General features: G+C 37.7%; 1 protein-coding gene across 5 annotated transcripts; it reads left to right on the top strand.

The window, feature by feature from the left end:
* Window positions 1–385: 385 nt before the first annotated feature.
* Window positions 386–25,306, top strand: mbd1b (methyl-CpG binding domain protein 1b). 5 transcript variants are annotated; one of them, XM_053653564.1, is made up of 16 exons: window positions 386–2,383; window positions 3,357–3,494; window positions 3,596–3,725; window positions 7,616–7,965; window positions 13,006–13,088; window positions 13,309–13,340; window positions 13,423–13,566; window positions 13,672–13,722; window positions 13,933–13,971; window positions 14,096–14,125; window positions 14,857–14,886; window positions 14,975–15,025; window positions 15,604–15,765; window positions 15,973–16,164; window positions 16,860–17,012; window positions 19,238–19,362. In XM_053653564.1, exons 1-16 carry the CDS (start codon window positions 2,073–2,075, stop codon window positions 19,286–19,288), a joined length of 1,947 nt encoding a protein of 648 aa, XP_053509539.1. In that variant the 5' UTR covers window positions 386–2,072; the 3' UTR covers window positions 19,289–19,362. The 5 variants fall into 5 exon arrangements, with proteins under 5 accessions (XP_053509539.1, XP_053509537.1, XP_053509535.1 ...); XM_053653560.1 differs by lacking the exon at window positions 19,238–19,362 and adding an exon at window positions 21,556–25,306 and having other exon boundaries at window positions 388–2,383; XM_053653563.1 differs by lacking the exon at window positions 19,238–19,362 and adding an exon at window positions 21,556–25,306 and having other exon boundaries at window positions 2,255–2,650.
* The last annotated feature ends 571 nt before the right edge of the window (window positions 25,307–25,877 follow it).

Below are 25,877 nucleotides of genomic sequence, written 5' to 3'. Positions count from 1 at the left end.
GTTGACCTCTATCAGGATCATGGCTGGATAGACCACTTCACCGGTCTCACACTGGGGCTCAGGAAATGAGGTCACCATGTTGACCTCTGGCTGGAGCTCTGCAGGGGAGACCACCTCATGGGTCTCAGGCTGGAGCTCTGGAGATGAGATCACCACTCAGTTCTGGAGTTGTGGAGGCCACCCTCTCAGCCTCTGAAGGAAGCTTGGATGTGGAGGCCGCCCCGTCGGCCTGGGGCTGGAACCGGGCTCTGGAGGCCGCCCCATCGGGCTGGGGCTGGAGCTGGGCTGTGGAGGCCACCCCGCTCAAAATACGTGATGAATAGCAGAGCAGGATCACTTGTCATAGTGGTCCCCCCAGGTTGGGGGTGTACTCTGTACTCCTGAACAAATTACAAATTACAAACTGAGTTAAACTGCTAAATCCACTGGATCCTGTACTGACTAGACGCTCCATGGTTTTTTTTTTGTTACAGTGGCGTGACATCTCCTCCGCTTTCCTGCTGCATCTGTGTTGTAGGTGAAGTATTCTGTAATGTAATGGAGTTGGAGACAGATGCAAATGCAGTTAAAGCTTTTATTTAAAAAGATATGCAGACAAATCCAAAACGTAGGGCAATTTCACGGTCACAAAACAGGCGATGGTCAGGCAATCGGCAAACAACATAAACTGGGCTTAGATGAGAATTGAGAAAGGTGAGTTCAAAACAGGATTAACAGCCTTTTCTGCATTCGCCTGAAGTGTTTTCATTTGGTTGAATATTGTTATATTTGATGCATATTTTCATTTGGTTGATGGTATTTTTATTTTTACTTATCCTATATTTTGGGTACAATTTTATTTATATTTTGCTTCTACAAGGTGATGCACTTTAAGGACCAGTCTAATTTGATGCAAAGATTTGTACATTATCAGGAATGTAGCACAACATGGAGGTGAAAGCAGCGGTCTGTTTATTTAAATGTGAAAGTGCAATATAAATATTATAAACCCATAACTCTGTCACCAGTTTACCAGCTGTCCTTCCTTGGACCACTTTTGGTATGTACTAACCACTGCATACACCCCTCTGACCTAGTCCTCTAGCCATCACAATTTCGCCCATGTCATAGTGGCTGAGATCCTGACCCTTGCCCATTTTTCCTCCTACACATCAACTTCTAGAACTGACTGTTCACTTGCTGCCTAAGATATCCACTATTTTACAGGTGCCCTTGTAAGCAGATAATCCATGTTATTCACTTCACCTGTCAGCAGCTTTATGTTATGGCTGATCTGGGTATAGTTTTATTTTGTATTGCAGTGTGTTCTCATTTTCGAAATGAAACAGAACGCAGCAGCAGCCAACGAGGGCGGGATAAAGAAACCGGGCACCTGGAGTTCAAACTTCCGCTTCCGGTCTGTTTGAATTATTACCGGATGTGTTGGTGAAATGCGTGAACTGCTATATAATGCAATCTGATGTTTTAACTGTGATTCCATCCCGTATTGTGCTATATCGTAACAGTGCAATTTTAACGCCTTAGCGTGTCCGATAACTTTTCACTTTGTTCCTGCTTTAAACATCTCCAGGCTCACCTTCGGACTATTAGCTAGCTAATGCTAAAGCGACGCTTCGGTCAATAAGCTGTTAACCTGAGCATGGCACTGTGATAAACGCGTTCTAAGCATCTCGTTAGAAACCTGTCACAGGTAAACCGTGAGGTAGGATTGCACGGCTGTTCTGGAAAGTGTTACTGAAGTGGTAAGGGTTAAAACTACGTTGTTTAATTGAACAGCCAGTCAGCGGAACGACCCGGCTGTGTGCATACAGTTGCCCGAGTAGTTATCCAGCTCCAGCGTTCACTTCACGCTTCTCCTTCTAGTCGTACATGTTCTCAGCAGGAGCAGAGGAAAAGGATGCAACCGAACTCTGTTATGGCTCGGCTTAACTTCATATTATCAAACCTTTAATGGCTGCTAACATTATTAAAGCGAATATTAGGTATCTGTCGAGAGAGCTGGACGTTTATAAATGGTTTTATTTTTAAAGCCTTTTGTGGGCTAGACCAACTTCGGAGAGTACTGTTCAGTGATGGAGAGAGCAGGGGAGGAAGAGAAGCCGCTGTTCAGCAGCACAGAGACCAGACACATTACTGACACCAGTGTTGGACAAGCCGGAAGTGGAATTGAGCCCGTGAAAAGCCTAGATGAGCCTCCCGTGGACTGGTTTGAGCCTCTGGAGGAGGACTGGGAGGAGGACGAAGACGACGACTATGATGCACAGAGCTGGGATATAGATGGGGTCAGGGACGCTGAGATGGACAGTCTGGCTGGAGAGAGTGAGAGGAGCGGCAGTGTAGCTGGGAGTGAGAGAAACTACCGAGGAGGAGGAGGTGCTGTGGGGTATGTTCATGTTGGTTTACGATGAATTTTGTGTCTAATGTAAAGTGGAATTGTATGTGAATGTATTGCTGAGTTATCAGTTCAGTTTATTCTCTTGTTAAGTCGTGACGTAACGAGCTTCTGGTATTACTGTTTCCTGGTCCAAGCTTCTTCTGACCCTCGTATGTTCAACATGCTGCAGTGCTGTTCCTTGTTGTCTGAATAGACCTGAGTCCAAAAAACTATACAGCTTAGGATCAGGATTTTGTGGCAGTACTACAGCACACAGTGAGTGTATTTTAGCACTCTTTTGCAAATACGATTCATTTTCACGTAATTCAATGGCTTTAAACCACATAACGTTAAGCAAATAATTCAAACCACGCAACAAAATGAGCATCGACTGAAAAAATGTGCCATGAAACACTCTTTGGCTGCAATTTCGTTCGTTTTCGGTGTCCTCGTCCTCTTCCACACACATTCTTCTGCAGCCATGTGATATGATGGCACTTGTCTCTGCCTGTTGGGCACTCGCAGGTGCTGTATCTGACCCTCTGACCCTCAACGTGCACCTGTATTGAAAACCATTTAACTCTCACCCTAACACTTCTAAATGACATTGCCAGTGCTGTGTTTATATCAGCCCAACAACACATCTCTAGCTAGCCGGGGGGGGGGGCAGATCATTATATGCCAACTAGCCTAACTTCATTATCCCCCCAAAACCTGGCTGGTACACCTTTTAGTTTTTCATCTTTGTTTGTGTCCAAAGTTATAGCAGTCCTGTACGTTTTTTTTTTTTTTTTTTTTTAATTTATTTTTTATAGAAATACTTCAGCCAGATCGTGGCATATCACCTTTAAATATCAACTTTTGCTGTTCACTTTTGGGATCTGAAGGAGCTCTTGAACCGGGAAATGGCTTTACATCATGCGTGATGTCAGACTTAACAAGCAGATTATGGCAAATAAATATATATGCCCAATTTTTTAAGGAAAAGGAAAAGGAAGTGGCGGTTCGGCTCCGATGATGGCTGGGAGGATTGTCCTGTTCTGGGAGAGGGCTGGAAACGCAAAGTGGTTCTGCGTCGTTCTGGTATGAGTGTGGGGCAGAGAGATATCTACTACTTAAGGTATGTTTGACAGTTTTATTTACCAGTAACCTTCCTGTGTTCTTCACTGTTTACTTTTATAAATCTGTGTGCTACTGTTAACCAGTAATGTCCTTTTGAAGCCCTAAAGGTGATAGAGTAAGAAGTAAGATTGAACTACTCAAATCCATTGGGAATACTGTGGACCTTACCAACTTTGACTTCAAAACAGGGCTATTTCTTGATGGTGAACCTACAAAAAGAGGGATAAAGGTGAGGAAACAATCTGAAGATATGTTTTGATACAAAACAGGTCAAAAATATGGAAGCAAGCAATTAATTAAATATATCTTAAAACCAGTCTGCTAATATTCACTGTGCTAAACAAAAATGACTCTTTTCAAAATATTTAATTGATTTGCAGTAATGTATGCTTACTCGAATGTATTCTATGTATTATTTCATTCACATTACCAATGGGCCTCTCTAATTAAGCTGGAAATGAATAGATTTATGTGTAAATCACAAGTATGAGCATTTACCCAAGAAATTTGGTATTCGTGAAAATACCGTAAATTCTGAAAAATGTTCATATCTGCTCCTGAGTTTGTGTGTAAACTTATGCCTGAGAAGACTAAAGACTAATGTAAACCTTTACTTGATGCTAGTTCATTAGGTCAGGGACTAAGAATACCATGAAGAACATTTAAATTTATATTATTGGCATTAATTAAATAGAATATGAAGAAAAAGAAAGAATAAAAAGACAGGTAAAAGTAATAATTCAATTATGACAAGAGAAATGGTGCCATATAGATGGAGGGTGTTCTGGTCTGTCTGTGCATAGCTGTAATGCAGGTGATAGAGGATTTAACACTTGCTTTTTATTATTAATATTATATATTATTAAATATATTTTATTGGCATAGAAGTGAGTCAACATAACTTATGTCTTTCAGCCTTTACCCTATTAGTTCATTTAGAATAAAAAAAAAAACAAACAAACATGTGCATGTGATTGGTAAATTGAGTGATTTAGATGGTTTGGTTTACACAAATCCTGGTCAGAATTATTGGCACCCCTGAATTGTAAGTACAGGATATTTTAATAACCTGTCCAAAGTTATTGAACAACAGCAAAAAAAGGCTTTCATATAGTGAAATTAAAAATACAGTCAAAAGGTGTACGCTGGACACAATTATTGGGACCCATTTGCATATATTTGGTTGCAGAACCTTTGGCAACAATGACAGCCTCTAAACATTTCTTGTAGCCATCTAGAAGCTTATTGCACCTGTCTGCTGTTATTTTCTTCCACTCTTCCATTGCTATGTGTTCAAGCTCTTAAGTTTACAGGATTCATTTTTGCACTGGCAGATTTCAGCTCACTCCGAAGGTTTTCAATGGGATTTAGGTCAGGACTCATTTCCTTTTCAGCCATTCTTTTGTGCTGGTAGATGTGTGCTTCGGATCGTTGTTCTGAAAGACCCAAACCTTCACCTCAAACCTAGTTTTCTGGCACTGGGTAACACATTTCACTTTTAAATTACTTGATCTTTTGATTTCATCATTCCTTCGATACATTCAATGCCTTCAGTACCAGAGGCTTCAAAGCAGCCCCACAGCATGATAGAACCTCTACCATTTTGTACTGTAGTTGGGGTGTTCTTTTCTTTATGGGCTTCATTTCGTCACAAAAAGCAAACTGATGTAAGCAAACTGATGCACTGCATTCCCAAAAAGCTCTACTTTGATTTCATTTGTCCGTAGAACATTATCCCAGAAAGACTGTGACCTTTGCAAACATTAGTCTTGCCTTTTTGGTTTGCTCCTTTGCCTTCGCCCATGGAGCCCTACTTGGTTCAGTGTACAGCATATGGTACTGGCTGAAACCATCACTCTAGATTTCTCCAGGTCAACCTGAAGCTCTTTAGATGTCTTGTGTGGTGTTTTTCCCACAGTCTGCACCAACCTTCGCAGACTTCTCTCATTGAATTTCTTCTTTGCGCCATATCCTGGAAGTGTGACTGTGAAAATTCTTGATAACATTAAGAAATTCTTTGGCAATTGCTCTGTAACCTTTGGAATTATGTTGTTGGATATTAGCATTTCTGATGCTCTCAGACAGCTCCCTTGTCTTTGCCATTGTGGAAAAAGAAACTGGGAACAATCAGCCCCTTTTTATGCATTATTACAGGCATTCATGGGTTAAATCAGGTTATGCGAACACTGAAAATTAAGCACAGGTGAGTCTTATGTTTTTTTTTTTACTTTGTTGAGGAACTTATTTAAATTCATCAAAAGGGTGCCAATAATAGTGTCCAGCGTACATTTTGTCTATTTTTAATTACATTATATGAAAGCCTTTGTTGTTGTTCAATAACTTTGGATGTACTATTTAAATATTCTGATACAAAATTGCTTAATTTACATTTATTTCTGAAGATTTTCTAAATTCTGTACTTACAATTCAGAGGCGCCAATAATTCTGACCAGGATTGTATCTTTATTTAGCACTCCAGATTTTGTTAAAGAAGCTTTCTGGCATAACAGTATTTGATATTTTATTATATAGCATTTTATCTCAGAATTTAAACAGAATAGATTTTTTTGTGTATTGTTGATTGTTTTTACCCATCAGTGTCCTAGTACTACTACTGCAAATATTCCTCAATATTCCTGATTCTTATCTAGTTATTGATACATTAGGCCTGCTAGTTAGGTTTAACTATCTACTGTGTGTGTGTTTGTGTGCATGTGTGTAAATTTGCTTGGAGAAAGGTACCTAGCTGTGTTAAAAATCTGATTGTGAGACTCAATAAAACTAAAAACAGTGTTAAAACAGTGTTAAATCCAAAAAAAATTAAAACAATGTATGTGAAATTTAACGTCCGGGCAGGTCGTAGAATGTAAGTGTAAACATTAGGGCAGGGGTTCTCAAATGTTTTGGGCAAATTAACATTACAATTTTTTTGTGACCCCAAGCCTTCACCTCTCTACATTTTTAAATTCCAAATTAACAATTTAGGACTACTGTAACATTTGAAAAAATTTATTACACTAGTAACATGTATATGTTTATATAAGTGGCTAAAAGCCAAAGGAATATTCCTTGCAGTTGCTTACCAGTCTAGTGGGAAGTGTTGTGTTATAGGGAAATAATCCACACTGGGGTGGCATGACATGAATCGGAGGGGTCTGTTTTATACGTAGCATGTGCGTTATACTTGGCATCAACGTTCACATACTGCGTATCTTACGTACAGTACATCCGGAAAATGTTAAAGTGCCATTCATTAGAAAACAGCCCTGTCTGTAAAGTTTCAAAGTTTAGATGTTAAGTAAAATCTTTAGTGGTTTAATGCATAGAGATGTTACACAATGACAAGCTCTGTTTTTTTTTTTTTTTAAACTTTCTGCTATTGCCTTGATGATTCAAATCAAAACTCTGACCTTACATTTAAAACTATTTACTAATCTAGAAAATCCTGAGGATTGGTATACAAAACGGACACTTCGGTAGCTTTGAAGGCTACATGACAGTTTTTGTTTGTTTGTTTTTATTGTTTGTTTTTTGTTTTTATTCAAACACTAACTATAATCCGGTTAGTGTTAGTACTCATTTATGGTCTGGAATAGAACATAAGTGTGTGATTTGAAACATTATGTTAAGTTGTTTAGCAGAGTTAGAGGGACAGGAAATTGTGTCCATTTTTATTGTTGAACGTCATTACTGCACCGTGTCAGGATAGTGAAAAGACTAAAATAGTGCACATTCATTTCAATTTGACTTGGACTCCAAGTAACATTTCAAAATATCAACACAGAAAATATGTCTTCTGTATTTCGAATGTGTATACAGATATAATAATAATAATAATAATAATAATAATAATAATTATTATTATTATTATTATTATTATTATTATAATAATCTGTAAAAAATAATTTAATGAAACAAAAGACTAGATGTGGGGTCATGACCTTTAGTTTGGGAACCCCTGTATTAGGGGAACACTGTAGTACTAATAGAGCTGTTACTGTTACTTGAATAATTAATTGAGTTAGTAAATTTCTAATGCATTAAAATACTATAAATGTTTTGATACTTGAATTTTAATTTGAAAATAATACTACTTCTCTTTTCATATTTACCATATAGAAGAGGAAGATGGACCACTCTTCCCCAGCTGACTGTGGTTTCTCCTCAGAGTCCAGTTTTCACAATGAGGCAACTGAGGCTTATGACAGGACCTACAGTCCAGGCCCTCCATATAGCCTCAGTCACTTTGCTCAGCAGAGGCTAACTCCTTCCTCAAGTCAAAAGGATGTTCCTAGTGTTCCCAGTCCTGGCACATCTAATGAGAACCGCAATCAGGCTCTCGTAATCCAACCAGCAGCCCCCACAAGGCAGAATGTCCCTTCTAATGCAGGCTTCCTTTCACAGACTTTAAAAATGCCCACTAACCTGGAGGATGGACCTACCTATATTCCATCTAACGCCTGTCTTAGGTATGTTTCTTCCAGATTATATACATGTATTTGTTTTCTTATTTTGATTGGTGTACTTTAGGGGTGTAACGATCTGACTACTTAAAAGGCAATGTCTGAAATGAATTGATGCATCAATCATAGATTGACTGTTATCAAACAGTGTGTTTGTGCATGTAAAAACAAGTTAAAGTTGATTTGCCCCTAACTCTGATACTTTTAAAATAGTCCTTCTCTATGTCGTCATTATTTGCAAGTTAAGCATAGGCCCTAGATTATGAACAAAGTTGTTCAGATATCGATTGGAGGCTGCTAAATCAAACTGTATCATAGGAGATTCAGTGGTATAGTCTAGGGCAGCAACTAACGATTATTTTCCTAATCGATTAGTTGACCGATTATTCAATCGGATTGGGGGGGATCCCAGTACATACAGACACAAACCAGAATATATATTATTAATTTAGGACTGCAGTTTAATTCAGTGCTTTTTTGCATCTAAATAAATATAAATACGTTATAAAAAATAGTATTTATGCATTATTTTTTATGGCTGCACAAAAAGCATTGAATTAAACTACAGTCCTAAATGAATAATAAAAACTCACTTTCACTACACCTTATGCTTTGTTATTCACTGCCTTTGGACATATTATTTTACTTTTGATCATAGTGTTTTAATTAGACTAGAGCTGCAACAACTAATCGATAAAATAAAAAAAAACTTGCAGTGTAAATTCTGTCGTTTATTATAATGGAAGTGATCTATTAGTAACGAGGCCATTAGGGATGCACCGAATGTTCGGCAACGAAATTATAATAAGTGAACAGGCCGAATAAATTTGACCGAACAATGACGTGTTTGATGACGCGCCGAATAGCCTAGAAACCAGAGTGAGACGCGTGAATGTCACGACCTCCACTTCCGGCAGCGCACTCAGAGCAATGGGGGGGCACGCGCATGCACGAGCTACGTGCACGAGCGCATGCTCTTCGGATGTTGACAACTGTGACATTGTTACTGTGGACATGTGCGTTTGTTTTGTTTCTGTTCCGGAGTATTCTGTCACGTCGCGAGACGTAAGGGAGTAGAGTACGGAAGCAGGTAAAGACGTATTTATTTAATGGAACATAACATTAACAACATATCTAACTATACTATATCTACTATAATACTCGGCGAGGTGTACAGGGACGTGAGCGGTACATATCCCCAATATAATCAGCCGTATAGAACCCAATAGAACCATTTTCTGCACTCTTGTCAATGCACTTTTTAATGCACTTTTTAGTTGTAGGCTACAGAGTGTTCCATTCTTTCAGCAGTCAGTTATAGGCCTAACATCGGCTATTCAAGGGGGGCTCGAAGATGACCACATCAAAATATTTTTATTTTACTCGTTTATTTATTTGAAATTATATTGTACCTTGTTGGTAGCCTATGCCTGCTGGAATGACAAAAAAAATGTTCAGTGTTAAATATTTTGAAATTGTAGTTTTTGTAATTGATTTTTTTCTTTGAAAAGCAAGACAAAATAGTAAATAGCACATTTTGACTATTTAATTAATGCAATGGTGAAAAAAATGGCAAAATAAATGGAAAAACGTGTTCGGTATTCGACCTTTGGCCAAGTTTTTCATTATATTCGGTTTCGGCTTCGGCCAAGAATTTTCATTTCGGTGCATCCCTAGAGGCCATGTTACTGATCATGCACAGTGTAGACGTGCAGTAGGAGCATGAGTAAGATCTGTAATGTCTAATTAAAACATTATAATCAAAGTAAACACAAGTAAAATAATATGTCTAAAGACAGCGAGTAACAGAAACCACAAGGTGCAGTGAAAGTGAGTTTTTATTATTCATTTTGGACTGGAGTTTAATTCGGTGCTTTTTGTGCATCCATAAAAAGTAATGCATAAATACTATTTATTTATTTATTTATTTATTTATTTATCTTATTTATTTAGCTTATATTTATATTATGTATAAGTACTTTTTTTGTGTGGATTTTTTTATGGATTCACAAAAAGCACTGAATTAAACTACAGTCCTAAATTAATAAAATATATTCGTGTGTGTGTGTATTGGGTTCTTTTCTGTTTTGGACAAACAGTTGTGTAAAGTTTTAGTCTGAATTTATATTTGTAACACTCAGTTTGTGGATTTAATGTTAAATAAATAATAATAAAAAAAGGTACTGAAAGTTCGCCCCACCCCCATCCAATTAATTGAAAAAATAATCGGCCAACTAATCGATTATGAAAATAATCGTTAGTTGCAGCCCTACTTTAGACATTTCAGATTTTACTTGCGCTCTCACTGCGAGTGAGGAGCAACATGGCCTCGTTACTAATAGATCACTTCCGTTATAATAAACAACAGAAGTTACACTGCAAGCGCGCAAATACAGCATATAATGACAATAAACTTAAATTAAACTAGGGCAGCACCAATAGGATTTTCACATAGGCTTTTGGATTATTTAAAAATAATAATAAACTCTGTGATCAACAAAAGTTTACAACACTAACACGTTCTGTCCATCAAGATCATTTTCACAAATGAACACAACTTTTATAAAGTTTGAAGCCTAAATACAATCTCCAGAAATAAACATCTAACCGTACGCTATAAACAATCTGCACCACGGTCACTCGACTTCATCATTACCATCACCGAGCTTCCCACAACTTCTCCAAACTTTATTTAAAACCTTTTCCAGAATACGGATTTACTCTGTGGATGAATCTTCATCTACATGTTTTGGCACAGCAGACCTGAACCAGTTTATCTGCAAAGTTTTTTCCTGTTCAGCGTGATGACGTTTAATGTCCCCGACAACGTCTGTAGTCCCATTTAGCAACATGTTAATGTCGTGATTTCCCCTTGCGTAAGCACTGGAGCTCGCAGCACGCTCTTTTAGTGATGTTGACTTTGTTTACTTTCTACATGTGCCTCTGTTATGATTTCTGTCCTGTCTCCGCCCCTGTAATGTCATTGGTTGTTCCCTTATGTGTCATCATTAGTCTCAGCTGTTTTGTGTTCACCCTTAATTACGTTTGTCATTTAAACCCCTCGTGTCTCATTGTTCGACGTGAAGTATTGCGCGAGTTTTCTGTGTACCAAGCGTTTGTTCATAGTTTCAGGTCTCATAGTTTTGGTCCTGTTCTTGACCTCGCTGTTTGATTCTAGTTTAGCCTTGTTTACGCCTGTTTGCTGAACCCCTGACCTTTTGCTGGTTTTCAACCACACTATTGTCTCACGTTTTGGATTTGTCTGCCTCTCTTCAATAAAGCTCTTATCTGCACTTTCGTCAGTCCTAAACCCTCATTACGTGACAGTTAGCAACCACCTTTATCAATACACATAAAACCTTTTTTTTTTTTTTTTTTAAATTATGAGTGGGGTTTTATTGGCGTATTTTATGTTGTAGACTAAAATGTGAAAATATTTTGAGCTTGTGTTCACCACAGACCTTATTTCAGGGTTTTAACCAAAATCCCGTTTAAAAAAACCCATTGTTTTGGGACGATGGAACCGAAGGGCTAAAATGCTAACTTGTTTCCGGGTTTTGGCGTTACAAAATGACGTCATCTCTGCGCCACTCTATGTGATTGGCTGTAAGTTTACGGAGCGCTTGATTTGATCTACAGCTGAGTTTTCTATGAGCGGAGGACGATCTTTAAACGTCACTATTGCAGTTGATCATGTAATCGTGGGGAGTCAAAATCGTAACTGAGATCAATGTTCGATTAATTGTGCAGACCTAAATTAAACTAAACCTCTTAGCAACTGGCTCCAGTTTCCCCCACCCCTGTATACAGCGGAGCATTTTGGATACAAACACAAGTTTGTGCTCGTACATCACTGTCATGCTTCAGTGCTACAAAAATACCGCTTTATAAAGTTTTATCTTCTCCGCAGTGTGTAATATAAAATGCCCCTATGCCTTAGAGGACTTGGAGGTTGCACACTTGACGATTACGCCTCCATATTATGGTGACTGAGGTCCTGTTGGGAATAAAAGGTAACGTTGACATAAACAGTAAACTGAAGAAAGTCATTTTCGGTGACTTCGGGTATCTGCTAAAGCTAGCAGCGTCACATTACGTGCGTATGATGTCATATGCCACTGACTAGGAAGCGGCTTATACTTCCGGTTAGTAAAAAACTAATGTGTTCCATTTGAGATGATATTACCTTTCTAAAATTCATACACTAGACCAGTGTTTCCAAACCTTTTGTGAGCTCTGGACCCCTAGCATATTTCAAACAATCCACAAGTTCCCCCCTCACTCCATAACAAAAATTTCAAGATTTTATTTATTTTTTTTTGTTTTGTTTTTATTGTTGGTGACATTTAATTTGACTCTTTTGTTTATTTTATCCATCAGTGCAACACTTGAAGTTGTTTACCACTCATAGGATTTTGCAAATTATCATTTCATTTGTAAATAAATTAAAAATAAATCCATCAATGAACAATTGTCAGCTCAGCTAACATGATATTTGTGAATGCACGAGAATAACCAAATTGATTCATTTTAAAACATCTCATTTGAATATGTTTTGGTACATTTAACAAAAAATATATATTATTTAAACTTTCCTATGGACCCCCTGTAATTACACCACTGCCCCCCCCCCCCCCCCCCCCCCCAGCTGACAAACACTGCACTAGACAGTAGTGTACAGTGCATAGTGTAAGTGTACAGTACGTCATTTGGGACACAACTTTAGTATTTACTCTCTGAAGCGTGTTTTCGGAACAGAAGTAATGTAATGAGTAAATGTACCGCGTGCAGACCAACTAATCCATAATGAGATTCATTGACAACAATTTTCATAATCAGTTATTATCTATTTTATCATTTAGTTGTTGCAACTCTAGCATAGTCAGATTTCAAGTTGCTACCTTATGAATCGAAACCATATTGTATTATGTGGAAGCCTGAGGTTTACACTCCTAGTATATTATATGTGGATTTTTTGGTTTTTTTGGAATATTGAAGAAAACAGTGCAAACCACATGATTCTCTCTTTGCATTCTTTTCTCTCAGTACCTGTGCAAGATGTAGGAACTCATTTACAAGTGTAGAGGGACTGACTATGTGTGAAAAATGCAACAAAGCATGCAATGCCTGTAAGTAACTAAATGTTTGTTGTTAATTATAAAAGTGCAACAAGTAGTCATTTACATGACAGCATTTTTATGCAGAAAAGTGCTTAATAAAATACGTCCATATGCTAGTGCAAGTTAGCGCAAAAAAAGTGAAAGCTATTATAAAAGCCTTTGCCATTGTTTACGATGTATTTTTAACATTTAGACTGCATTTTGTTTGTCTCCCACTTCCTTTATGTAGCTAAAGATAACCGCAACATTACATTTAGAAAAGTAAGTAATGCTAAGTCCTTAGCATACTAATTGTCATCAGTATTTTTAAAGATGCAGATGTAAACTGTGATTCTGTTCTCAGTGGCTTCCCTGTGGGTTTTGTCGAGCATGTCAGCTCACTGAGGACTGTGGGGTTTGTGCCAGCTGCAGGAATGGAAAACTGAACCCTCACTACCGAAGACCTATTAGGTGCCGTAAGCGGAAGTGCTTGTGTCCATCCCTCAAGGTGATGAGGATTGCTGAAAGAATATATAAAAGATGATTTGATTTATTTTATTTTTTGTATTTTTGTTGGTCTTCTTTTTCACCTTAACCTCTCTGTCTTTTCCAGAGGCGAGCGGATGATGTGCTTCCTCTGGCACAGTGTGGTTCAGTAGGCCATGTATGTATGACTTTTCTGAGTTTAAGTTTTAAATTTGAAAGTTTTTTAATAATATGAAAACTGTTTTTTTTTTCCAAGTAGTATTTTACATTTTTAGTAAGAAATTACATATGAATTATCTGATCTTTGTAGCACTATTGATTTTGAATATTTTTAAAAAAATATGTGAAAAGTCACTGTGTGTAACTTAAACGTTGTTGTTTTCTGCAGAGACAAGAAAGATTAGAAACTATTAACACGATTTCCAAGGTAAGCAAACCTTTCATCTCTAGATTTGTCCTGCACCTATTTATGAGTCTTAAAAAGGCAACAGCCACTGACTCTTTTGTACATCTTTATGCTGGCGTTCTGTTTGTTTTTCTGGGTGCACTAGTACAATTCGACTCTGGATATAGCTCATCGGGTATGCTAAGTTAAAACATTTTTTCACATTTCAAGTTATAATCTTGTGAAATTGTATGCAGCCTTGATGTTTAGTTAGCAAAGACTAACAGTTTTCTCCACACCATGGTATTCACATTTCTAACTCTTCCCCATCTGCAGTTTTCATGTCATTTCAGATTTTGAGGTAAATCACAGAATTTGTGATCTCTAAAAATAGATTAAATAACGATAGCACCTTTTAAGTAACGGATTATTAGTAATTGCAGTTTATTAATTCATTAGCTGGACAAAGTCAAGTATACAAAGTCAAGAATACTGAAACCTGTTAATTATGTTAATCAAATGCACATTGGGCTGTAGAATTACAATGCATAATCTTGGCATGTATGAAGTCAGGTTTTTCCATAGTATCCACTGAAAGAAAAAATTGCTCATGTAGTGTACAAAATATTATTCTCCCATGTTAGTTAAGCTATAGCCATAGCCTCATATCATCTACCTAGCTGACAGGAATGGAGGAATGGAGTTTGCTAAATGGTCATCTCTAAAATTTGTAAAACCTCTGATTGCTGTATCACATTATTTTCTGTTAAAAACCCATAATTCCCCTAGCTTATTTGAAAAGTGACAATACAAACAGTGCTTTAGCCAGAATTTCGAAACTGGCTTCTGCTACAGATTTAGAATTTAGGAAAATATGTATACATTTTGTACAAAGATCATTACAGTTGTCTTGCAATTCTTTTTCAGCAATCACTGCCAGACTTTAAGGAATCACAGGTGATATTAACAGTTTATTATTGACATTTCTACTCTTCACAAATGAAATGTATGAATATTTGTTCTATAATCAAATTTTATTCCACAGTACAGTGACTCTGATGATCAGTCACCATTTTATGAAGAAAACGACAGTGAGGTAAGATTTATGCTCAACAGCGAACAATCTGTCTGTACTTTGAACAATGTATGCTATTCTTTCAAACTTACTTGGGCATGCTCATCAGACAGACTAATGATCTAAATATAGTCCCCTCTGAAAATATTGGAATGGCAAGACCAATTCTTTGTTTTTGTTATACACTGAATACATTTGTGTTTTATATCAGAAGATGCGTATGAGATGATGGATAAATATAGATTTCTATATGTCTGCATAAATATGACCTAAATCATAAATATGACCGAAATTTTTCATTCAAGTTATTTGAATATTTATTCAGACAACATTTATTTGTAAGACCTTATGAATTGAGTAGCCCAGATGTGGCAAATGAAATCATTTTTTTTCATTGATCATGTAGAAAACACCACATAACAAGGTGTATATAATTTATAACTTTTTAATTATTTATACTGTAATTTGGTAGAAAATAGCACAAGAGGTCAAAGTGGCCAATGTTTGCTTTTGCAAATAAACAAAAATAACAAAAAAACAGTCCTACACTGCTAATATCTGAGGAGGTTAGGACATTGCATCTGTTGGTTCTTCTGCAGGGATTCTTAAGGAAGTTTCGGCGTTCCTGTGGACGATGTAAAGGCTGTGTGGCCAAAGCTGACTGTGGAACCTGTGATTATTGCATAGACAAACCCAAATTTGGTGGCAGCAATAAAAAAAGGCAGAAGTGCCGTCAGCGTCAATGTCAGAGAGAAGCAAAGGTAGGTCTTCTCCCTCAGCAAGTCTGTAAACCAGCTCATCCTGGAAGTTTAATAATCTTTTTTCACAAATTTTACATGTTTTTGTAATGCTGTAAGTTGCTTTATTTAATGTGCTTCATTATTGATTATTTTCTAGATGGTAGATAGTTTGACCTTTTTTCAGCGGTGCTATTATTTTTGGCTGATTCTACAATCCATGTTCCTCAGGGCTGGACTACACCTGGCAGACCAAGACCGCATTATGCTTACAGCCATAAAGTTCTGCGAGGGAACAGAGAAAAGTGGGATTTTGAGTTCTCTGACAATGAATGCGAGAAGGAAAGAATAGCAAAAGGTTCTGTTGTTGGTGTGCGCTATGTGGAGAGAGAGAAGCATTGCATCTCAGAATACAATGGACAGGTATGTCAGGAGAGTCTACTGAGCAATGCGAATTCTGCATCAGTTTATGTGTCTCAGCTGTATTCTAAACTTCCCAATTGGGGGGTTGCATACATGAGCTCACAGATGCCCACGATTGGCTAGTGTCTCTGTGATTGCCGGGGGATAGAAAGTATGCCATCCTTCCAACCCAGAGAGCATTTGCTTCCTTGGCTCCTGGCCAGTTTGGGTCAAATGTGATTTAAACTTGCAATCTCCTGACATGTCTGTCAGTTTAGAGACAAACTCTGACTCATGTACTGATGTTGCTGAGGCAGTAGTTGAATGTTCAACTATAATTGATGTTGTTATCAGCCAGAAAGACTCTCCTGGAAGTAGCTGTAGACAGACTCTGTCAAATTCCTCTGAACAGAGAGCATGCCCAGTCACTAGACTGTTAGGAGGGATCTGATTAAGGACATGAGCCTCTGAGTTGCATGGTCTCAGCTTCTAAATCATTGATTTCAGCTGAGCCATGCCTACTACTAAGTTGTCAAATCACCTAGAAAGTAAATCGGATTGCTTTCTTGGATCCGTATATTTCACTTATCACTGGACGTGGAAGTTTGTGACTAGTGAGCTGTTCAGGCTGTTTGGTTAATAGCTGTTCTCTGTCTGCACAGTGTTATTGGCCTATTGCTTTAGTATAAGCAATTGTATCCTATTTATTTTTATAGGATGCAGAAATTGAGGCAAGCCAGGCACTTTCTGATGATCATCTTTTGCATCTGTTCTGTGATGAGTGGACTATAGTAAAGGACAGGAAGTGGCGGCAGTCCCCAGCAACTGAACATGCAGAGGAGCCAGATGAGGATGAAATGGAGCCAACGGTGAGCACAGAACACACCAAGCATATTTGGGTGTATGCATGTGGATTTCAGTCTATTTCAAACTTTCAAAGTGGCTTGAATGACCAGTGCAATGTCTGGGGAAATTATGTTAAAAGATCCTAAATGCCTTAAAATGTCCTGATACTTGGTGGAATTCTTTCTAGTAGCCACAAAACATCCCCAACGTATCAGATTCAGTGATCCACTTCATGTTACTCTGGCTATAAGGATTTTTTTTTCCTATATGCAATCTGACTGGATGTTGATATTAAAAATTCACAACAAATAATAAAAAAAAAATGCATGGGGAAGGAGATGACATTTTTGCTTTTTGATCGTAAGGATGTGAGTTCAAATCCCAGCACCGCCATGCTGCCACTGCTGGGCCCTCGAGCAAGGCTCAAGTTGTATAAATGAGATAAGGGCATCTGCCAAATGCCATAAAAATAAATGTACGTGTAAGCAAACATTTAAACCTGGGACATGGAAATTAAACGGATACACTGTGTAGCATATATGATATTTAATTTCATTGTAGGTAGTGGGTTGTCTGAGGGGAAAAATACAGTGGTTATGGCTATATACTCAAAGAGGCTAAAATTAGCTCCTAACTGTCGGAGTTACTAGTTGTTCACAGACTACAAAGCCATGGATATGCACATGTGGGCTGTGTAGTATAATGCTATATTTAAATGTACATTGTGTAATTACAGAATTTGTTACACCCATACAGGAGCATCTCAAAAAATTAGAATATTACGGAAAAGTTAATTTTTTCCATCATTTAATTAAAAAAGTGGAACTTTCATATATTCTAGATTCATTACATAAAGTGAAATATTTCAAGCCTTTTTTTTGTTTCAATCTTGATGATTACAGCTTATAGCTCATGGAAATCAAAAATCCAGTATCGCAAAATATTAGAATAAAGAATTTATAATACAGAAATGTCGACCTTCTGAAAAGTACGTTAATTTATGCACTCAGTCCTTGGTCGGGGCTCCTTTTGCACGAATTACTGCATCAACGTGGTGTGGAATGGAGGCAGAGCCTGTGGCACTGCTGAGGTGTTCTGGAAGCCCAGGTTGCTTTGATAGCGGCCTTCAGCTCGTCTGTATTGTTGGCTCTGGTGTCTCTCAGAGATTCTCTATGGGGTTCGGGTCAGGCGAGTCGGCTGGACAATCAAGCACAGTAACACCACGGTCAGTAAACCAGTTACTAGACGTTTTGGCACTGTGGGCAGGGGCCGAATCCTGCTGGAAAAGGAAATCAGCATCTCCATAAAGCTCGTCAGCAGATGGAAGCATGAAGTGCTCTAAAATCTCCTGGTAGACGCTGCATCGACTCTCGACTTGAGAAAACACAATGGACCAACACCAGCAGATGACATGGCAACCCAAATCATCACTGACTGTGGAAACTTCACACTGGACTTCAAGCAGCTTGGATTCTGTTCCTCTCCACTCTTCCTCCAGACTCCAGACTGGGACCTTGATTTCCAAATGAAATGGAACATTTACTTTCATCCTCCCCATGATTGTGATTGTGTACTGAACAAGACTGAGAGATTAAAGCCTCAGGAAACCTTCACAGGTGTTTTGAGTTAATTAACTGATTTGGAGTCTTCTCAGGTCGGCATTTCTGTATTATAAATTCTTTATTCTAATATTTTGAGATACTGGATTTTTGATTTACATGAGCTGTAAGCCTTAATCATCAAGATTAAAACAAAAAAAGGCTTGAAATATTTCACTTTATGTCTAATGAATCTAGAATATATGAAAGTTCCACTTTTTCTTATTTAATTTCATTAGAATGAGAACCTTGCATGTTTCATTTTTCACTCATAGAAACAGGGTTCGTACAGGGTGCTCCAAGTATTGAATTTTGTTTTTTCAAATGTAGTTTTTTCACCAGTACTGCCCCGTGAGTGCGAGGTCCTGCTTTCCCGCTACAGGTACACCTCTCTCTGTGGCTACTCTGTTCAGTGGGTGCCAGAGAGAGAGAGAGCACGAGCACATTCAGTGTGAAAAGTGACAGTCTTTCTTATTTTTTTCTGAGTGATTATTTTATGTAAATATGGCTGACCTACTAACTTAACTACAGTTTTCAGTATTGTGACAGTAGCCCCACTACTTTAAAAATAATGTAGCTTTTCCAGTGACGAGTTTTTCAAACGAGTAGCGATGTAGCAACCAATCGTTACTTTTTTTGTCCGGTTATAGCGGTGCTCTTCACTGCATAGCTGCGGTGCCTGCTTGCTTCACAGGAATTAGCTCGCATGGACAAGAAGTGACCGTCTGATGGACACGTAAAGTGACCAACCACAGTTTGTTACATGATGTATGGGGCAGGTAAATGATAATACCATAATAAATTAACACTTAAAAATTCTCTCTCTGATAGAGAATATTACTGGCGCTTTGTTGTTAATGGGCAACATAACACAATGTTTGTTTGTTTTTTACTTATAAATAAAATAATTCAATAAGTTTATTAGTGAATGCTGCAGGATTTATTGTATGCTCTGAAAACAACAGTCTGATTGTATTTCATAGCATCTTGTCTAAGGGAGCTGCAAGAGAGAAAGTTCCTATCTTATTTATTATTTATTTATTATTATTTCCATGATTCATTAATTAATCAGTGGTTAAAAAACGATGATGATGATGATTTATCGTTGCATGTATTATTATTGCCCTATCGGAAGTAAAGCTTATTCATCCTTATTATCTATAATGGAGCGGGAGATGATGACTCATATCGAAGTTCATGTGCCTTAAGGAATCAAATAATAAATCTTACACCTTTTATATGTAATCTTTGCAAATCAAAGATTAAAATACTTTGTCCAATACTTCGATTATAATATGGCATCAAAGAGTTCAGGCACAAATCTAAGGACACATATATAAATGAACATGATTGTCATGAAATTAATCAGTAGCCTAATGTGCACATTATAAATTCATAATTGTTCTGAATTATTTTTAAATTGTTTAATTTCTTTATGCCGAATTATACAGTGATTCATAAGCTGATTCGCAATCATGACACAGTTAAAAATGTTGCCCTTTTAAGTAGCTTCAATGTAGTTAGTTACTTTTTGCTTGACTGTAGCTTAACTACTTCAAACTATGAGTAGCTTGTAGCTTGAAAAGCTACAGTTTCAAGGTACCTTCTCCAACACCGCCTAAATCACAGCACAGCTGTTGTCTTTAACTTGTGTATGATGATTTTGTCAGATGATATTGTGGCTATAAAATAAGGATTTTAGTAGTGCAGAGCAGCAGCTTGGAAGTAACTGCTGGTTAACATGTAGTCTTAATGTGACGTGTTTCAGTCACTATTTCATTCTCATTCTGCTGTCTGACAACAGAAACAGAAAATATGTAAATGAGAACAGCTTTTTGGGAATTCGACTGTTTTAAAATACCGTATGCGAGCACAAAGAGTAGGAAAGAAGCAAACAGATGTAAATGGCTGACTCTGGGCAGAATGCAAATACGATATGATGACGTAATGATATGCTAATTAGCGCATGCCATAATCTAGCGACATTTAGTGACTTTCCATTGAAAATTGTTGGTATATTGATGTTATGGTGAAGACAAAGCAATGCATGGGAAATGCAAATTTAGTTCAGCATGGGTGGAAAAGGTGCTATATGAAAATTGCTTGTTTATTATTATTATTATTATTAATTTTGTTTTGGAATTTTAAAAGAAGAAATAAACAGTATGTTTGAATGACATCTATTGTATAGTCCATAAAAACAAAAGATAGTGCATGAAAGTCCTGGAATTTTATTATGAAGCATCTGTATGAACCCTGTAGAAAATATTCCGACAGCTGTATTTTAAATTTGAAGTCACAGACAAAAAGGCTCAAAATTTGTGAGCTAATACAAAGATACATACAAAACTATTTATTTGTACATTAATTAATTCTTGCAACTATTTGTGCACTTTTTTTGTGTAGATGTGTGCATTGCTTCACTGAAGAATCAGAACTGTGGGCAGGGGCAGTGGGGATGAGACATAATCCGTGACCAGTCAAAAGAGGTTATGATGTGAGGTCATGTTCGAGGTTGTAGCATCAAAAATGAATTCATGTACAAATAAATATTTTTGTATGCAGTTTAGTGTTAGTTTGCTAATGCGAGCTTTTTTGTCCGTGACTTCAAATTTAAAATACAGTTTTGTGAGAAAATACAACTACCCCTCCCCCATATGTACATGTGCGTCCTCATATATTTACATGAAGGCAAGCGTTCCAGCAGACACAGCAGTGTTAATGGTGTTAATAACAAAATGTAGCAACCACACATTTTATAGCCTTTTGGGGTTTTTTCTGTGTGTAATTTGACAGTGCTTCTGATTAGTTTGAATGAGTTGAAACACTGCACTCAGTGAACATTGAACACAATTATGCAGAAAACATTTACAACACCTATTTGCAGTAAACAATGCAAAATAAAAAATAAGGTTTTCATTTGACTCATCCTTGTATTTACCTATCGAGTAATAAACTTTTTTTACAGATCACACAAATTTTTAGCCTGGGGGGCGACAGTGTTGATGATGATGGCCTGGACCTGGAGCTGCTGGAGCTCTTGGCATCCCTGCGCGACGCTCCATTACCTGTGCTATGGTGTGCCGTGCTGGCCGAGGGTCCGCGCCTGCAGCTCCTTCAGTGCTCCAAGCTCTCAGCCATGGCAGACACAACAGTGCAGATTGAACCAACCTTTCGTTACCACATCAGTGTTCAGGGACAGCCTCTGCTGCCTACACACTGGCTGTACCATGCTCACCCAGCCCGACTCACCTCAGTGGCACAGGTTGCCACTCTGCTGGAAGACCTAGAGCGTTACTCTGTGTGCCGAGGCTTTAAGAGTGAGCCTCCTTTTGGCTCTGAGCCTGTTGTCCAGGTTCGGGCAGCCACCTGTGAGTTCCTTGTGGTGCCAGAGACTCAGTGCTGTGCCAAGTGTAAGAGTGCACAACAGAAACGCTGAACATGCATAACTGATTGACTACAGGACACTCGGATCAGTGTTTAACTAGCATCAGGATCAATGGAGCAATCCTGGAGCAATGGACATTTCAAAATCCTAATAGTTGGTAGAATTGATGCTGTATTTCTTAAAGAATTGAGTTTGCCCAGTGATAATGAATTGTGCTACTAGCACTATGCTGCACAGAATGCACATGCAGTGCGGACTGCACAGCCTTGATAGTTCCATTCCAAGACCGTTCCATTCAAAATAATACTGTATTGATTGCTCATAACATTTTCTAATGAGGTACATATGAATTAATTAGTTTTAATTTGGACTATTACCCTTTCTGTCCAAGACTGTCTAATACTACAGAAGATATGCACGAATTGTGTGACAGTTTTTCCCCACAGCATAGTTTGGGTCATCTAAAGAGACCAGGCAAATAAGACCATTTGTGTTCAGTTATTGTTTTGCGTTTGGGTTCAAAGAATTATTTGATGCAGTGAAAACAAAACAGTGTTTCTTCCATGGAAAGTTTGTTTGCTTTGTTGACCAGCAGTCAATTCAAGAAAATAGGCTGTGCTGAATGGGCTTAAATTGCTGCGAGGCATGTTCATGTTAGCATTTTTATACTTCTTTCACCAAGAAACATTCTTCTGTATCTTGCCTAATGATATGCTAGTGGTTTTGGATCAATTAAAAAAAAAAAGTCTTCTGCGTTTTATTCAGCAAAGATATGTTCCAGGGTTGGTTTGACAAATGACACTACTGTATATTGAAGTCACACATATTGTACCTGTAACACTTCAATATTAGATGCCTGTTGTGGATTTTAGTGTTCCTACTCTTCTCAGGGCAGAGATTTTAGAATGCAAAGTGCATGCACTGCAGACAGCAACACATGTTTTTATTGGCCAGATGATAACTTTTGTATGTTAAAAATAACTGGTACAATGTGACACATTTCTAAAAATTTCTATATTACAGATTTTTTTTTTAGTAATGTTCATCTTTTTTAAGCTTTGTGCAGAAGTAATTTGAACATGTAACCAAGTTATTATTTAATAAATCATATTGTAAGAAATTTAATGTTTAAAAAAAATCTGATAACATTCCTTCGGTAAGCAATTCTCATGCGAGTATATATCTGTATCAATAAGAATCTGTTACACTAAATATTTTGTTTAAGGTTACATTTTTCACAAAAATGTAAGGCACAAGTGGAGCAACAGCATCACAAGATCTTGGTTTATTAGAACTTTGTGCCAACTACCCTCAAGATCTGTCTTTACGTAAGAGAAAAGCTATTATCAAAAATCATTACTAAACAAAGAGATTTCCAAACTAGACTTGAATCTGTGTCTGAGTCCCCCAACAAACTAGCAGACAGTTCCAATTTAGACTTCATTGTTCTAGGTACTTAAAAAAAAAAGTTTGCGGCATTCGGACTGGAAGAAAGATACTAGTCATCATTTTTTCTTTTAGCCATTTCACCTTTGTTAAAAAACTGAAAACAGACAATGGATTTGTAGTTTTCTATATTTCTGCATAAATATGACTTAAAATATTCAGATTTTCAATTCAAGTCCTAAAAGTAGATAAAGAGAATCCAAATAAACAAATGAGACAAAAATATTATACGTGGTCATTTATTTATTGCAGAAAATGATTGAATATTACATACGTGAGTGGCAAAAGTATGTGAACCTTTGCGTTCAGTATCCAGTGTGACCCTCTTGTGCAGCAACTAAACGTACCCAGTAACTGTTGATCAGTCCTGCACATCGGCTTGGAGGAGTTTTAGCCGTTCCTCAGTACAGAACAGCTTCAACTCTGGGATGTTGGTGGGCTTTCTCACATGAACTGCTTGCTTCAGGACTTTCCACAACATTTCTGTTGGATAAAGGTCAGGATTTTGACTTGGCCATTCCAAAACATTAACTTTATTATTCTTTAAGCATTCTTTGGTAGAATAACGTGTGTTTTGTGTGACTTTGCATCATCTTGCTGCATGACCGACTTTCTCTTGAGATTCAGTTCATGGACAGATGTCCTCATATTTTCTTTTAGAATTCGCTGGTATAATTCAGAATTCATTGTTCCATCTATGATTGCGAGTCGTCCTGGACCAGAACAGGTCAAAATGGGCCAAAACCATAATACTACCACCACCGTGTTTCACAGATGGAATGAGGTTCTTATGCTGGAATGCAGTGTTTTCCTTTCTCCAAATATAACGCTTCTCATTTAAAACAAAAATTCTATTTTGGTCTCATCTATCCACAAAACATTTTTCCAGTAGCGTTCTGGCTTGTCCATGTGATCTTTAGCAAACTACAGAAGGGCAGCAATGTTCTTTTTGGAGAGTGGTGGTTTACTCCTTGCAACCACACCATGGTTGTTCAGTGTTCTCCTGATCATGGACTCATGAACATTAACATTAGCCAATGTGAGAGAGGCTATTAGTTGCTTAGAAGTTACCCTGGCTTCCTTTATGACCTCACAGACTATTACATGTCTTGCTTTTTGAGAGATCTTTGTTGGTCTCCACTCCTGGGGAGGGTTACAGTGGTCTTCAATTTCTTCCGTTTGTACACAGTCTGTCTGACTGGATTTGTGGAGTCCAAACTCTTTAGAGATGCTTTTGTAACCTTTGCCAGCCTGATGAGCATCAGCAACTTTTTCAGAGGTCCTCAAAAATCTCCTATGTTCATGCCATGATGCACTTCCACAAACATGTGTTGTGAAGATCAGACTCTGATAGATCTCTGTTCTTTAAATAAAACAGGACGTCACTCACTCACCCCTGATTATCATCCCATTGATTGAAAACACCTGACTCTAATTTCACCTTCAAATTAACTGCTAATCCTAGACGTTCACATACTTTTGCCACTCACAGATATGTAACATTGGATCATTTTCCTCAATAAATAAATGACCAAGTATAATATTTTTGTCTCATTTCTTAAATTGGGGTCTCTTGGTCTACTTTTACGACTTGTGTGAAAATCTGATTGTCTTGGGTCCTATTTATTCAGATATATAGAACATTTTAAATGGTTCACAAACTTTCAATCACCACTGTACATGTGTAGATCACATGCTTAAATGTTCATGCTTTAACCTAAACAAGGTTTTCTTCATCAACTGACTCGTCTAGCCATTTTTAAAGTAAGACGTATTAACAGATTGGCATCCAATTATTAGGCCCGAAGGGGTGACGTTCCCCATTGTTTTTGTTAGTTTTCTTGTTAGGGGCCAAGCACTGAACCCACGAAACCTTTTTACTCACCTCCAATTCTCTCTGTAGCACAAACAATCCTGGCTGCGTGTGTTAATCCATTCTTTCACCTGCTTTCTTTGTCTTTTCTTTTTTGGGGTTTCTTCAGCACAAATCATCGTGCAAACAGCTCGCACCACTTGTTTCTGTCCTACGTCCATCTTCAAATAAACAATTGCTGTTTTGCGTGTGGTTTTCACATCATATATCCGTCAATTATTGCGTGTGTTTTCATGACAAAACGTAGTTTGGACACCAGATAGCATCATCGGATGACTGTCGTTGTCAGATCGTGTAGTGTGTGACCCCCTGGTGCCAAGCAATCACGTAGTGTGAACACCCCACCAACTTCATGACTCACGATTACAAAACAGCCAGTCGTGTAGTGTGAACAGCATAGTGTTCTGCCAACATTGAAAGTCACCTTCTTCTTCTTCTTCTTCTTCTTCTTATTATTATTAAGGGCCAAGCACCAAAGGTGTGTAGGCACCTATTGTAATCGTTAATTGTCTTATTTATTATTAGGGGTTCAAGCCTGAAGGGCTGAAACCCTATTGTAATTGTAAAGATTTTTAAAATTTAA

Source organism: Ictalurus furcatus, chromosome 21 (genome assembly GCF_023375685.1).
Source record: "Ictalurus furcatus strain D&B chromosome 21, Billie_1.0, whole genome shotgun sequence".
In the NCBI taxonomy this organism is placed as follows: Eukaryota; Metazoa; Chordata; class Actinopteri; order Siluriformes; family Ictaluridae; genus Ictalurus; species Ictalurus furcatus.
Note: the sequence above shows the minus strand (reverse complement) of the source record. Positions and strands in the feature narration are given on the sequence as shown.

What these genes read in the sequence shown, in the direction of transcription:
- mbd1b (XM_053653560.1), top strand. Translation starts at nt 2,073, where the DNA reads ATGGAGAGAGCAGGGGAGGAAGAGAAGCCGCTGTTCAGCAGCACAGAG. An exon ending in GGAGGAGGAGGTGCTGTGGG is followed by an intron (nt 2,384 to 3,356) that starts GTATGTTCATGT and finishes CAATTTTTTAAG; the next exon opens with GAAAAGGAAAAGGAAGTGGC. An exon ending in CTACAAAAAGAGGGATAAAG is followed by an intron (nt 3,726 to 7,615) that starts GTGAGGAAACAA and finishes TTTACCATATAG; the next exon opens with AAGAGGAAGATGGACCACTC.